Here is an 11,742-nt window from a genome sequence, read left to right as displayed (position 1 = left end):
TGACTGGGAATTGAACCAGCAACCTTTCAGTGTGTGGAACGATGCCCAACCAACCGAGACACACCGGCCTGGCTGGGAGCCAGGACTTTTTTAAAGCTCCCAGGTCATCCCATTGTGCAAGTGGAGACCCCTCCTGGTGGAGGGGTCCAGACTTAGGACCATCTCCATGTACACATGGCAACGGTGGCCCAGGGAGGTGAGGTGAACTGGCCAAGGCCACACAGCCAGGAAAAGGTGGAGTCATCATTGACCCCCACGTCTCGCTGCGGGGGCCCATCCACCTTAACCACCCCAGAGGGCGGAAGGTGAGGTGCCCAGGGCAGAGCTGCTGGCCAGGGACTCGTGAGCTCCATCCCTCATGCTCTGGCCCTGGACAGAATGCCCAGCCAGCAAACGCCCAGCCACTAAGGCTGACCAGAGCTGGGTACAGGGAAGGGGGCTCTTCTGCACCCCACCCCCGCCACACACCCCCAGAAGCCCCCATGCCCACACTGAGCTGGGGCCCCTGTCTGGGGGCAGTGTTACTCTCTCTCTCCCCCTTCATGGCAACAGCCGACCCCCCCCCCCCCCCCCGACAGGCTTCCAGGCCGGGGGGCAGCTGTGCGGTTTTACAAGCCCTGGGACAGTGGGGAGCTGTTCAGGCCCTGGAAGGTCTCTGGACCCCTGGGAACAGGGAACCCCTCGCCCCTCCCCACCCTCAAACCCCACTGTCCCCGCTGGCCCAGCCACAGCCACAGCTAAACACGCCCCCCAACCGCTGTCCCCCTCCGTGGCTCACTCCCCTCTGGTGCCCAGACCAGTGAGTGCCCGTAAAAGGCTCTTCCTGGGTAATTCTACCGCAGATTGAAGGAGCCCTACGCAGAAGTGGGGCCCTGCTGTTTCCTCCCCCGAAGGCTTCATTCCTTCATCCACTCATTCATTTGGAAAAAAGCAGTAGAGCCCCGTGCGGGACTCAGACTAGGGAGTCAGACACAGGGCTGGAATCCTGGCTGTGTGACCGGGGCAACTGACTTCACCTCTCTGGGCCTCAGTTTTTCCATCAGTGATACTGGGAATAATAATAGTTCCCGTCTCATGGGGGCACAAGTCTCAAATAGTTCATGATGTCCAACCAGAGCTTAGAGCAGTGCCTGGCACATGGCAGGTGCTCATCGACTGTGGACAGTCATTATTACCCCTAGGGAAGGGGCTATCAGGGAGGACTCCCCGGAGGAGGGACATCTAGGTTATAAGCTGAAGAGTGAGGAGTTAGCAAGGAAGGGGTGGAACGGTGTTATAGGCAGAAGGAATAGTAGCTATAAAAGCTCAGAGGTGAGGGAGAGGTGGACTCCTGCACTGGGGCTCAGACCACAGTTCCAAGGGACACCAGCTATGACGAGGGCCCAGGGGAGCCACTGACCAGGGAGCAGCTGCTGGGGAAATGCACCCCTGCCTGCCCCAGAATCTCCGATGCCTGCTCCTGTCTTCCTTGGGTTTCCCGGTCCCGGGGCAGCGTAATGCCCTTCCCAGCCACAGCCGCCCAGGAGCCTGGGAGCCAGCGGAGAGCTTGTCACACCCAGAGAGGTTGAGTGGTGCGTTCAGAGCCACACAGTATCTGGGTGTCCAGTGAGGGTATTGGATGCTCCCTGTGTTCTTGGGCGGAGCCGGTCTGGGCTTGGAGGGGGCGGGCCCTTCCCCACTGAGCGAGACAGAGGCGGTTGTGTGCTGTGAAACCCAAACAAACCCCAGCCCCCTCCGGACGGACGTGGGGTCGAAGGAGGAGAGGGGAGGCAGGGGGTTAGCCTCCCTGCCCCCATCGCCTCGGGGATCTGGCATGTGCCGGGCCCAGCCACATCTGGATTCCAGCTGGCAGCTCGGGGCAGTGGCCACAGAAACTTGCCATCAAAGGCGAGGAGGAGCCTGCTGGTGAGCAGACAAAGGCCAGGGCTGCCTCCAGCCCCGGCCCCCGAGAGGGAGTGGTGCCGAGACCCACCCCATCCTCAGCCACCCTGCGGGGGCACCAGACAGAAGCCTCAGCTGGGGGCCCCTCCACCGCCATACCTCCTCGGGGACACAGGGAGTGGGTGGTTCCCCTGTGGCCACAGTGAGTGGCAGAGCTGCCACAAGTCAGGGCTAGAGCTCAGTCTTGGGGACATGAGTTACCACCCCCGCTCCCCTGAGACATCCCATCCGGATTTCAGCCCCTAAGGCCTGGATGAGGTGTCTCCCCCAGAAAGTCGCCCCACCCCCATGGAACAGCCCAGGGGAAATGCCCCCATCTCTCAGAAAACCAGTGAGACTCGGGACAGGATAAAGGTTTATTGTGCTGGTTCCTTATAGCTCAGCACCGGGGGGAGCTGCACAGAGGTGGAGTGGCCCCCCATGGAGGGATGGGGAAGAGGACCCCCCAAGAGCCTCCCCAAGTCAGGACGGAGCTCAGGCTCCCTGGTCAAGGACTAAAGAATCGGGTGGACACAGGCTGCCGGACACCAGTGTGCAAGCAGGGGGCAGGGACCAGCACCCGCTGCTCCAGGCCGGGCGTCAAAAACCCTGCGCCCTCCCTCGGGTTCCCTGAGAGCACGCTGTCCCCATGCTCACCCCAGGGCTCCAGGCTGCTAGGGGATTCCGACCAAAAGGTATAATTCATTTGCCCCGTCTCCACGGCCACGGCAGGATGAGAGGCAGTCCTTGGGGGGCCCAGGCCCTCACAGCCCGCACCCAGGACCAGCAGACACTGGGGGCACCTTCAGGAGAGCAATAATTTCCAAAGTGTGCTCTGCAGCGTTTTTACACTAGCTGCTAAACAACAAAAAATACTGTACGGTCAAAAGCAGTTTGGGAAAGGCTAAGTGAAACCAGACTCCACGGCCCTTTGCTGCAGGACTTGCGAGAGCCCCTGGCGCTCCGGGGGTGGGGGGCGGGGCGTCCAGACACAGTGCTTCTGCACCTCCCGCTGGACTCCAAAATCTTTTTATCCACAGGGGACCCCAGGGGACCCGGTTTGGGAAATGCTCGTGGAAGGCCCTGTCGTGAGCGGTGCAGGGGCCCCTCGAAGAAGCCACTTGTTGCATCAGGCCCATTTCTGCGTCCCCACCGAGGGCACCAGCCCCGGACATGTCTGTGTCTCCCATATAAAGTCTTCCAACGCTGCTGGTTCATCTGCTTTCCTTCGCTACCTCAGTGAAAAGCGCTGGTGTTGGCCCTGCCACGAGGGACCCTCGAAGCTTGTTTGCTAATGGACGGGATGTAACGGGGATACCCGCCCCAGGCCCTGCCTCCCCAGAGGAGCTGTGCTTGGGGATGGAGCCCTTTGGGGCTGCAGGGACAAACGTTCTGGAACATGGCGGGACTCCGGGGGTGGACCGGAGACCATGCCCACTGTAGGCTCGGGACATGCTGGGATTTGCAGCTGGGGGTGGGCAAGGAGGGGGCTTCAGGGAGCGTTAAGGGCCTTTCTATGCCCAAGGAGGGGACCCCTAGGGATCCGATAGTCAGGGCCACAGCTCTGGGGGCCCATTAGACGCTAGGGGTGGCACTGCCACAAGCACAGGGGCTTTCTGGGGGGCCAGCTGGGTCCCCAGCTTCCTGGGCCGCTGAGGAAGCTGCTTCTGGCTCCCCAGGGCCCTCGCTGGCCCCAGCAGCCCCCTCTACCGGCACTGATGAGCACAGTGCTTCCTCCGGTGCTTGTGGGGTCTCTGCTGGGGCCCCAGGGCCCTGGGCCTCCGGGTGCCCCTCCTGGCCGCCTGCCTCCTCTTCCTCTGACTTGCCCTCTGTCATCCTGGCTCCGTCTCCACTGCCTGGGGCCGCCCTGGTGGGAGACTTGAGGTTCTGGGTGGCGGCAAGGATGTCCGCCTGGAGCTGCTGGGAAGAATCCAGGGCCTCCTCGGGCCGGCCGTCGGGAGCCCTGTCGGGGACCTCGCTGAAGGCCTGGGGGCCTCCGGCCCGGTCCCTCTGGTCCACATACTTCTTTTTGGGGAAGGATGAGGGGTAGTAGGCGGAGGCCTTGTGCTTCTGGCGGGTGATGAGGGCGGCACAGACGATGAACATGACCAAGAACACCAGGGAGCCCACCACGGCGATGAGCATCACGTACTGGCGGAAGAAGTCCACGATGCCGTCCAGGAAGTTGGTGGGCGGCTTGGGGCCCGCCAGGGGCGTGGGCTGGGGCCCCACCGACGTGGGGCTGAGGTCTGGGGTCTGGGGTGGCGGGAGGCTCGGCGAGGAGGCCGAAGAGCCGTCAGCCTCCCCGCTACCCCCCAGGTCCTCCGGGAAGGTGTCCTGCAGGGACACAGAGTGGACCACCGAGGGCAGGACCCTGGGGAGCAGCAGCAGAGACAGGAAGAGGCTGGAGGCCGTGGCAGAAAGCATGTTGCCCGGGACCTACGGGGAAGCAAGGCCGGAGAGAGGTCAGGGAGGGACTCCAGGGTCTCGGGGGACCCCGAGGAGGTGCAGGAAACACACAATGTATTCTAGCAAGTCGCCCCCCTTTCCCAGGCCTGAGACTCCCCACCATACAATGGACCCCGTGCCTTCATGGGTGGGGTTCACGCCTCCCCCCTCCGCTCCACTCTGAGACCCTGGAGAACAGGGGCTGAATCTCATTTATCTTGGCATCCTCAGGTATACAGTAAGTGCATGTATCTTGACTCAGTTCACTGAATTAATAATAATCATTTACCCTTTTCCTGCTTGTGCTTTGCCAGGTACTATTTTAAGTTTTTTACATGGAATTTCTCATTGAATCTGGAGAGCCACCCGATGGGGGAGGCCCTATTATTGTCCCCATTTTCCAGGTATGGAAACTGAGGTTCAGAGGGGTTCAGCGACTTGCAGAGAAAGAGCAGGCTTTGGAGATGGTGGGGCTGAGTAAGTGAGAAACCAAGTCAGTGTCGGCTGAACGCTCTCCTCTGGGGAGCTTCCCCAGCAGCCCCCAGCCTCTCTGTGGCCCCCTTCCCTTCTCCGGAAGATTCCGGGGCCTCGACGCCTGCCCACTTTCTGAGCCCCACAGAGGCCCGCCTGCAAGGAGTATGCTGGGGGCATCAGCCCCATGGATGGGGCCGACCTCGCCTCAAGGCCCGAAGCAAGACCTGGAGGCCGCAGGGGGACCCGCCCCCAGGCCGGAGACAAAGCTGGAGCCCGAGTACCACCACCACATGCGAACCAGTGCACCCTGCCCCCCTCTGTTGGAAAGCTGCTTGCAGCGTGAACCCCCAGACCCGAACTGGCCCAGAGAGCCGTCTGACTGATAAATTCCTCACGGCCCAGGTTTACGGAGGAGCCTGGCTTCTAACACAGAAACCCTCCTGGCCAGTCTGAGTGGGCCTAGCGCTCTGATGAACCCAGGACCACTTCCTGTGCCCCCCAGGTCACCCACAGATAACCCCATCCTGACCCAGGGGAGGGCCCAGGACCCTGATAACTGGGTGAGGCTAGAATCTCCAAGACAGAAAGGCCTTAGGGTCCTCAGGGGACTGAGATAGGGAGACCGGGGCCCAGAGAAGGCAAGGAGCGGGCCCCAAGCCACACAGCAGGCTCCGGGCCGGAGAAGGAGGCCAGGTGTCCAGCTCCTCAACTGCAGCTGCCCCCGAGTGCCTCGGCCTGGAGCCCTACTGTGTGCAACGGGCAACTCTGGGACTCTGGGGCTGAGGCAGGAGTAGCACTAGGTCATTGAGTGACTTGTTCCAAGTGCCCCGGGGCCTCCCAACCAAAGTGCCATGGATTGAAATGAACTGTACCGACATGAATTCGGACAAACGGGCTCAGATGGCAAGAACAAAAGATAATTCAGGACATAAAAAGAGGCAACACTACTCAGGGGTTCTTTTTTTTTTAATCTTCACCTAAGGATATATTTTATTGATTTTACAGAGAGAGAGAGAGACAGAGAGGCAGAGAGAGGGGGAGACAGGGAGAGAGAGCAAGAGAACTACCGATCAGTTGCCCCTGCACACACCCTGACTGGGAATCGAACCTGCAGCCTTCTGGAGCACGGGATGGCATCCCAACCAACCGAGCCACCTGGCCAGGCCTCGGGGGCTCATTTTTAGTGAGCTGGCCGCTGTCCCTTCATCTCAGGCCACTCATCTGAGCCCCCCTGAGGGTGCCGCTCTGCAGAAGCCCTGGCATCGTCTCCAATTTTCAGACCAGAAACCGAGTTCAGAGACGAACAGTGATTTGCCCAAGGACACACAGATGGTGAGTGTCAGAGCTGGGATTCGAACCTTCTGTGTGACACCAAGTGTCTGTCTCTCTCTCTCTCCCCCGCCCCTTCCCTCCCTCCTGCCCTTCCTCTCCCTCTTGCCCAGGGCTGGCCTCACACCCCCTGGTCGATGTCACTTGTCAGCTGGAAAAAAGGTTTGAGATGCCACATGATCTGCAGGAGCCGTCCCGGCCCTCCCCTCCCTGGCACTTGTTGGCAAAGTTTCCACAGACAGCTTGGACCTGGGGGTCTTTGTCTCACGGGTCCCCACCCTGCCTTCTGCCTCCAGTCCAGCCTCAGGAGAGACCTTTCCCGGTGGCCGTGGAAGCTTCTCACGGCAGACTGTGACCAGTGGTGGCTGAAGATCAGGGGGCTTTCCCAAGGGGTCAACTGGGAAGTTCCCTGCCGCGGCAGGGTCGGGGGGCCAGGGAGGCCGGGATTCCAGTCCTGGCTCCATCTCGGCCCAACTCTTTTGTCTGGCCCTTCTGGGCCTCAGTCTCCCCGTCTGTAAATTGGGGACATGCTGGGGAGGGGACCCCGGTCCTGCTTGGTATAGAGTAGCTGCTCACAGAGGAAGCATCTTCCCACCAAAGCCAACAGGTGAGCCCCCCACCAGAGGTGTACATTTGGTCAGCATCGCCGCCCCCCCCCGCCTCCAGCTTTCTCACCTCATTGGGTGGAATCTCTTCAACTCTGATCACACATACGTGCTTGCACACACACATGAACACACACATGCACACACTCATGTGTGTAGGCGCAGCAGACAGCTGGACGGAGAAAAGGGCCCCCTGCCCCTGAAGCTTCGGGGCGAGGGGACAGCGGATCAAGATGCCACACGAAAAATCTCTTGCTCCTAAAGACCAAGACCCCAACTCTCAGAGTCCCCCATACCCCACACCCCATCCTGGCTCCCCAGAAAATGTTCGGGCAAACTGAGGAGCTGGCCGGGCCCCGTGGGAGGTGGCTGTGTGACCCTGCATGGCCAGCCCCTTGCCTTCCCTGGGCCTCAGTTTCCCCAGCTGCAGGATGGGCACACTAGCCCTGCCCTACCTCCTTTCCGGGACTAGCTCTTCCAGGACTCGGGAACTCACAGACCACTGAGAGCTGGCATCAGGCCACCGCTCTCGTTTCTCCCAGAGGCAGCTGGGCTGAGTTGGGGTCGGCCTGCCCAGGGCCGCACAGCCTGTCAGCGTGGGGTCCGGAACGGGGCCCTGGACAGAGAGGCCACTCAGAACGCCCTGCACAGGAAGTCCTGTGTGTCTCCTCCGGGCCTCGGTTTCCACGTCTACACAGTGGGGATGGGGGCCGCCCCCTGGGCTGGTGTCAGGACGAGAAACAGCAGGGCCTGGAGCACGGCGGGTGTCGACTGGTGGGCACCGGGTGACGGTCCAGGACCCCCAGCCTGGGGCAGGGCCTCTCTTTAGGGCCCATCTCACTCGGGGAGCGCGTTGTTGTAAAACGTAGGGGCCCCAGATGAGGTCAGGAATATGCATATGATGCAAAATCCACCCCTAAAACCTTGGTACCCCAAGTCCCGAGGCTGAGGGGCCGTGGCAACAGCTCCACCCCCACCCAGAGACTGGCAGCCGAGGGGGAAGGGCAGCCGCAAAAACCTGGCTTCAATTAGCGGCCTTGGGGGGAGGGGGCCCGGCTGAAGCCCTGCACCCCCTGCTCGGGGCAGCCGAGGACAGGGCCCTGGGTCCCTTGGAGGGCAGGCCTGGGGAGGGATGGGGGTCCCGAGGGCTCAAAACACACACACACACACACAAAGAACAGCAGCTGTGTAGACACACAACATACATTTGCACACACACACAACATCCAGACACAACATCCAGACACCCCAGAGGGTGCACACTGCACTGACACTCAGGCCACGGACACGAACACACAGCGGCCACTTCCCCGACCACACGTGCACACATGCAACCCCAGGCACACCGCGGACCCCCCCCCCCACAGGACAGGACAGTCCGGGTCACGCCACCCTCCCACTTGCTGGAAGTGACCACCCCGGCGTCCACTTTCAAGAATGACATGTCCCCTTAGAGGGAGGCCACCGTGGCACCCAGACAACGCTCAGGCACGCAGGGCCATTGACGGCGCCCGCACCGTTTGCCCCTCACCCTCGGCACACATCACACATACACAGCACCCAGCACACCGTCGAAACTCGCACACACTTAGAGACGCTCCCACAGAGCTCTCCCACCAGCCCGGTGCCTAAACTGCAAGGCACCCTCAGGCTCCCAGGACAGAAGAGGGGACCCCAGGACTCACCAGTCCCTCCGCACTCAGGCCTGGTGCTCCCGCCAGGTGGAGCGAGAGAGAGACGGTGCCGTGCCCTGCGCTGCTCTGGGCTGGCCGCCCCGCCCTCCTCCCGCCCCCTCCCTCCCTCCCTCCCTCCCTGCCCGGCTGCGGGGGCCAGCTTGATCTCATTAAGGGGTTTGGGGTGGGGACAGGGGAGGGGTGGGGCCGCGCTTGGCCACACACATCCCGCCTCTGCTCCCACCCTGGCAGGCGCCCCCTCGAAGCTCGGGGAAGCCCAGATGGGGCACTTCCTCCCTGACCGCAGGTCCCCAGGGTAGGTCGCAGCATACAGACAGACAGACAAGGTTGTCCCACAGTGCCCCCCAAAACAGCAAGGTGGGGTCCTACCCTTTTTCCAAAGAAGAGCAGGTCAGGAAAGCTCGGAATACCCCAGAAGTGAGGAGGAAAGTGCCCGGTCCTTGGTCTGCACTGTGACCCAGGTTTTTCGGGGCTCAGGGTGCGGAGTGGAAGCTGGGGTGCCTGTGAGGCCCAGCATCAGTGGTGGCCTGACGGAGGGTCCAGGGCTGAGGCAGAGAGCACGTCTGGCACCCACTGAGCAGCCCTAGTTGGGCCCTTGCCTCCTCAAAGCCTCAGCTTCCCCACCGGCAGGGGCGGGCAGGAAGCTTTCTGGGCTCTCTCTGGTTCTGATGGGGCATTCTAGATCAGTGGCCTCACTCTACCCCAGGGGGTGTGGCCAGCGTAGGTGTCAGGGAGCAGCCCGCTCAGGGGCTGTGGCCCTAGGGCACAGATGGGAACACTGATGAGTCCCAGGGGCTCAACCAGGGGACTGAGGCAGGTCGGTAGCGGCCCTGGAACTGGGCCCTCTGGCTGGCCCGAGGAATCCAGGGGGTCAGTGGCCCCTGCATCCGTTCTTTCACACACTCATTCATTTGTTCGTTGAAGGAATGTCCTAGGTGTCCTCCATGAATTCCTACAGCGCACCGGGCGCCCTGCCAAGCAGGCCTCAGAGGCGAATCAGACTCAGCCCAGTGCCTGGGGGGCTCAAAGACTTCCAGGGAGAAGGACACACACAAAAATTACGCTTTCGCAAAACAAAAATGGGCTCGTGGCAGGAGAGCGGCCAGGCCAAGGGCTCAGGGGCCCCGGAGCAAAGAGAGGCCCACAGAGAGAGAGGCAGGGACGTGGTCCCACAGGACTGGGCTGTGAACGAGCACAGCGTGATGGAGAGGAGGCCCGAGAGGCGCTGCAGGGGAAAGTCCCCGTGTGCGTGGAAGACCCCGTGTGCGCAGGGGCAGAGCAGCTGCAGCGGTAACGAGGGCTGGGCAAGTCTGCAGGAGCTCGGCTGAGGTCTCAGGATGCCGTTCATCCAGCCTAAGACAGGGCCCATTCTGTGCTCCCGCTTTGGGGGCACGGCAGCTCCCACAAGGACTATGGGACCCAGAGGCAGATAGACCCACGTTCAAATCCTGCCCCACGGGATTTGGAGGCCTCGGGGCCTCTGAGGAGAGGGATGGAGGGCGTGAGCATGCTGGGCGGCAGCGGCCAGAGGTGGGGTGCCTGGGTTTATCCCTGCTACCGCTACCAATCCATCACCACGCACCTGTCGGCTTCAAACAACACACATTTATTCTCCCACAGTTCTTTTTCTGAAATATAGTTTATTGTTATTCTATTACAGTTGTCCCAGTTTCTGCCCCTTTGCTCTCCCCCACCCAATCCACCCCCTGCTCCCGCAGTCAGTCCCCACCCTGTTGCCCATGTCCGTGGGTCATTCGTGCATGTTCTTTAATCAGTCCCCTCCCCTTCTTTCTGCCCTTACCCCTCAGTCTGTCCCATGGCCCCATGCTTGTAGTTCTGCTTTCCTCATTAGTTTATTTTTGTTCATTAAGTTCCTCTTTATAGAGGAGAGCATAGGGCATTTGTCTTTGACTGGCTTATTTCATTTAGCACAATATTCTCCAGGTTCCCCCGTGCTGTCACGAAGGGCAGGGCTCCTTTCTCTCTGCTGCGTGGTATTCCACTGTGTGAATGTGCCACAGTTCTTCGATCCACTCATTTACTGATGGGCACTTGGGCTGTTTCCAGCACTTGGCTGTTGGAAATAGTGCTGTTCTGAACATAGGGGTGCATGGGTTCTTTTGAATTGGGGTTTTGTGATTCTTCCAGGATAATCCCAGCAGTGGGCTCGCTGGGTCGTAGGGCAGATCCATTTTAAGTTTTTTGAGGACACGCCACACCGCTTTCCACAGTGGCTGCACCAGTCTGCATTCCCACCGGCAGAGCACCAAGGTCCCCGTTCCTCCACGGCCTCTCCAGCACTTGCTGTTTGTTGATTGACTGACTGACTGACTGATTGATTGATTTTCATGGTCGTTCAGTTACGGTTGTCCCGTTTCCCTCCCCCATTGCTCTCTCTCCTACAGTCCGGCAGCCAGAAGTCGACGATGGCCAACAGCAAGGTGTCGGCATCACTGTGTCCGCCCAGCATCCTCGGGGGCAGAGTCTGCCTCCTTGCCTATTTTCTTTTAAATCCCCACCTGAGGACATCGTTTTCATTGTTGTTATGTTTAGTTTTTAAAGATTGTATTTATTTCTTTTTAGAGAAGGGAAGGGAGAGAGGGAGAGAAACATCAATGTGTGGTTGCCTCTCGCACGCCCCCTACTGGGGACTTGGCCCACAACCAGGCATGTGCCCTGACTGGGAATCCAACCAATGACCTTTTGATTCACAGGCCAGCACTCAATCCACTGAGCCACAGCAGCCAGGGCCTGTGTTTCATTGCTTTTAGAGAGAAGAAGGGAGAGAGAGAGAAACACTGCTTGTGGTAGGAACATCGGCGGTTTGCCTCCTGTACGTTCCGGACCAGGGATCGAATACGCCCAGACTGGGAATCAAAGCCACGACCCTTAAGTTACGGGAGGACGCTCCTGGCAATGGAGCCACTCCGGCCAGTGCTGTTTCTTTGTCTTTTTAAGCTTCTAGAAACCACCTGCATTCCCCGGCTCACAGGCCTTTGCCTCTGCCTCACCGCTGGCTGCTGTGGCCCGCGTTCCTGTCACTCTGCCACCTCCGGTTCTCTCTTCCAGTCCCTCTCCCACTTCCAAGGTCCCTCGGGATGACATCAGCCCACGTCGATCATCCAGGACAGTCACCCCGTCTAAGGACCTCGATGTAATGCCACCCACAGATAAACCCTTTTTGCCATGTAAGGTGACGTATTCACACTCAGGTTCCAGGGACTGAACCTCTCTGGGGGAGGGGCAGCATTCTGTCCCCCACACTGTGGTCA

General features: G+C 60.4%; 1 protein-coding gene across 2 annotated transcripts; it reads right to left on the bottom strand.

The window, feature by feature from the left end:
* Positions 1-2,294: 2,294 nt before the first annotated feature.
* On the bottom strand, positions 2,295-8,521 carry TMEM119 (transmembrane protein 119). Of its 2 annotated transcripts, none has more exons than XM_037156191.2 (2): positions 8,462-8,521; positions 2,295-4,359 (listed from the first exon to the last, which is right to left on the bottom strand). In XM_037156191.2, the coding sequence occupies exon 2, from the start codon at positions 4,345-4,347 to the stop codon at positions 3,496-3,498; it is 852 nt and encodes a 283-aa protein (XP_037012086.2). In that variant the 5' UTR covers positions 4,348-4,359; positions 8,462-8,521; the 3' UTR covers positions 2,295-3,495. The 2 variants fall into 2 exon arrangements, with proteins under 2 accessions (XP_037012086.2, XP_037012087.2); XM_037156192.2 differs by lacking the exon at positions 8,462-8,521 and adding an exon at positions 7,232-7,282.
* Positions 8,522-11,742: the final 3,221 nt, after the last annotated feature.

The sequence above is a fragment of the Artibeus jamaicensis genome, unplaced genomic scaffold (genome assembly GCF_021234435.1).
Source record: "Artibeus jamaicensis isolate MK-2021 breed Jamaican fruit bat unplaced genomic scaffold, CSHL_Jam_final contig_525, whole genome shotgun sequence".
NCBI lineage: Eukaryota > Metazoa > Chordata > Mammalia > Chiroptera > Phyllostomidae > Artibeus > Artibeus jamaicensis.
The sequence above is the reverse complement of the archived record's forward strand: the minus strand, read 5'-3'. Positions and strand labels throughout refer to the sequence as shown.

Coding starts and splice junctions, on each gene's coding strand:
- TMEM119 (XM_037156191.2), bottom strand. CDS start 4,347: ATGCTTTCTGCCACGGCCTCCAGCCTCTTCCTGTCTCTGCTGCTGCTC.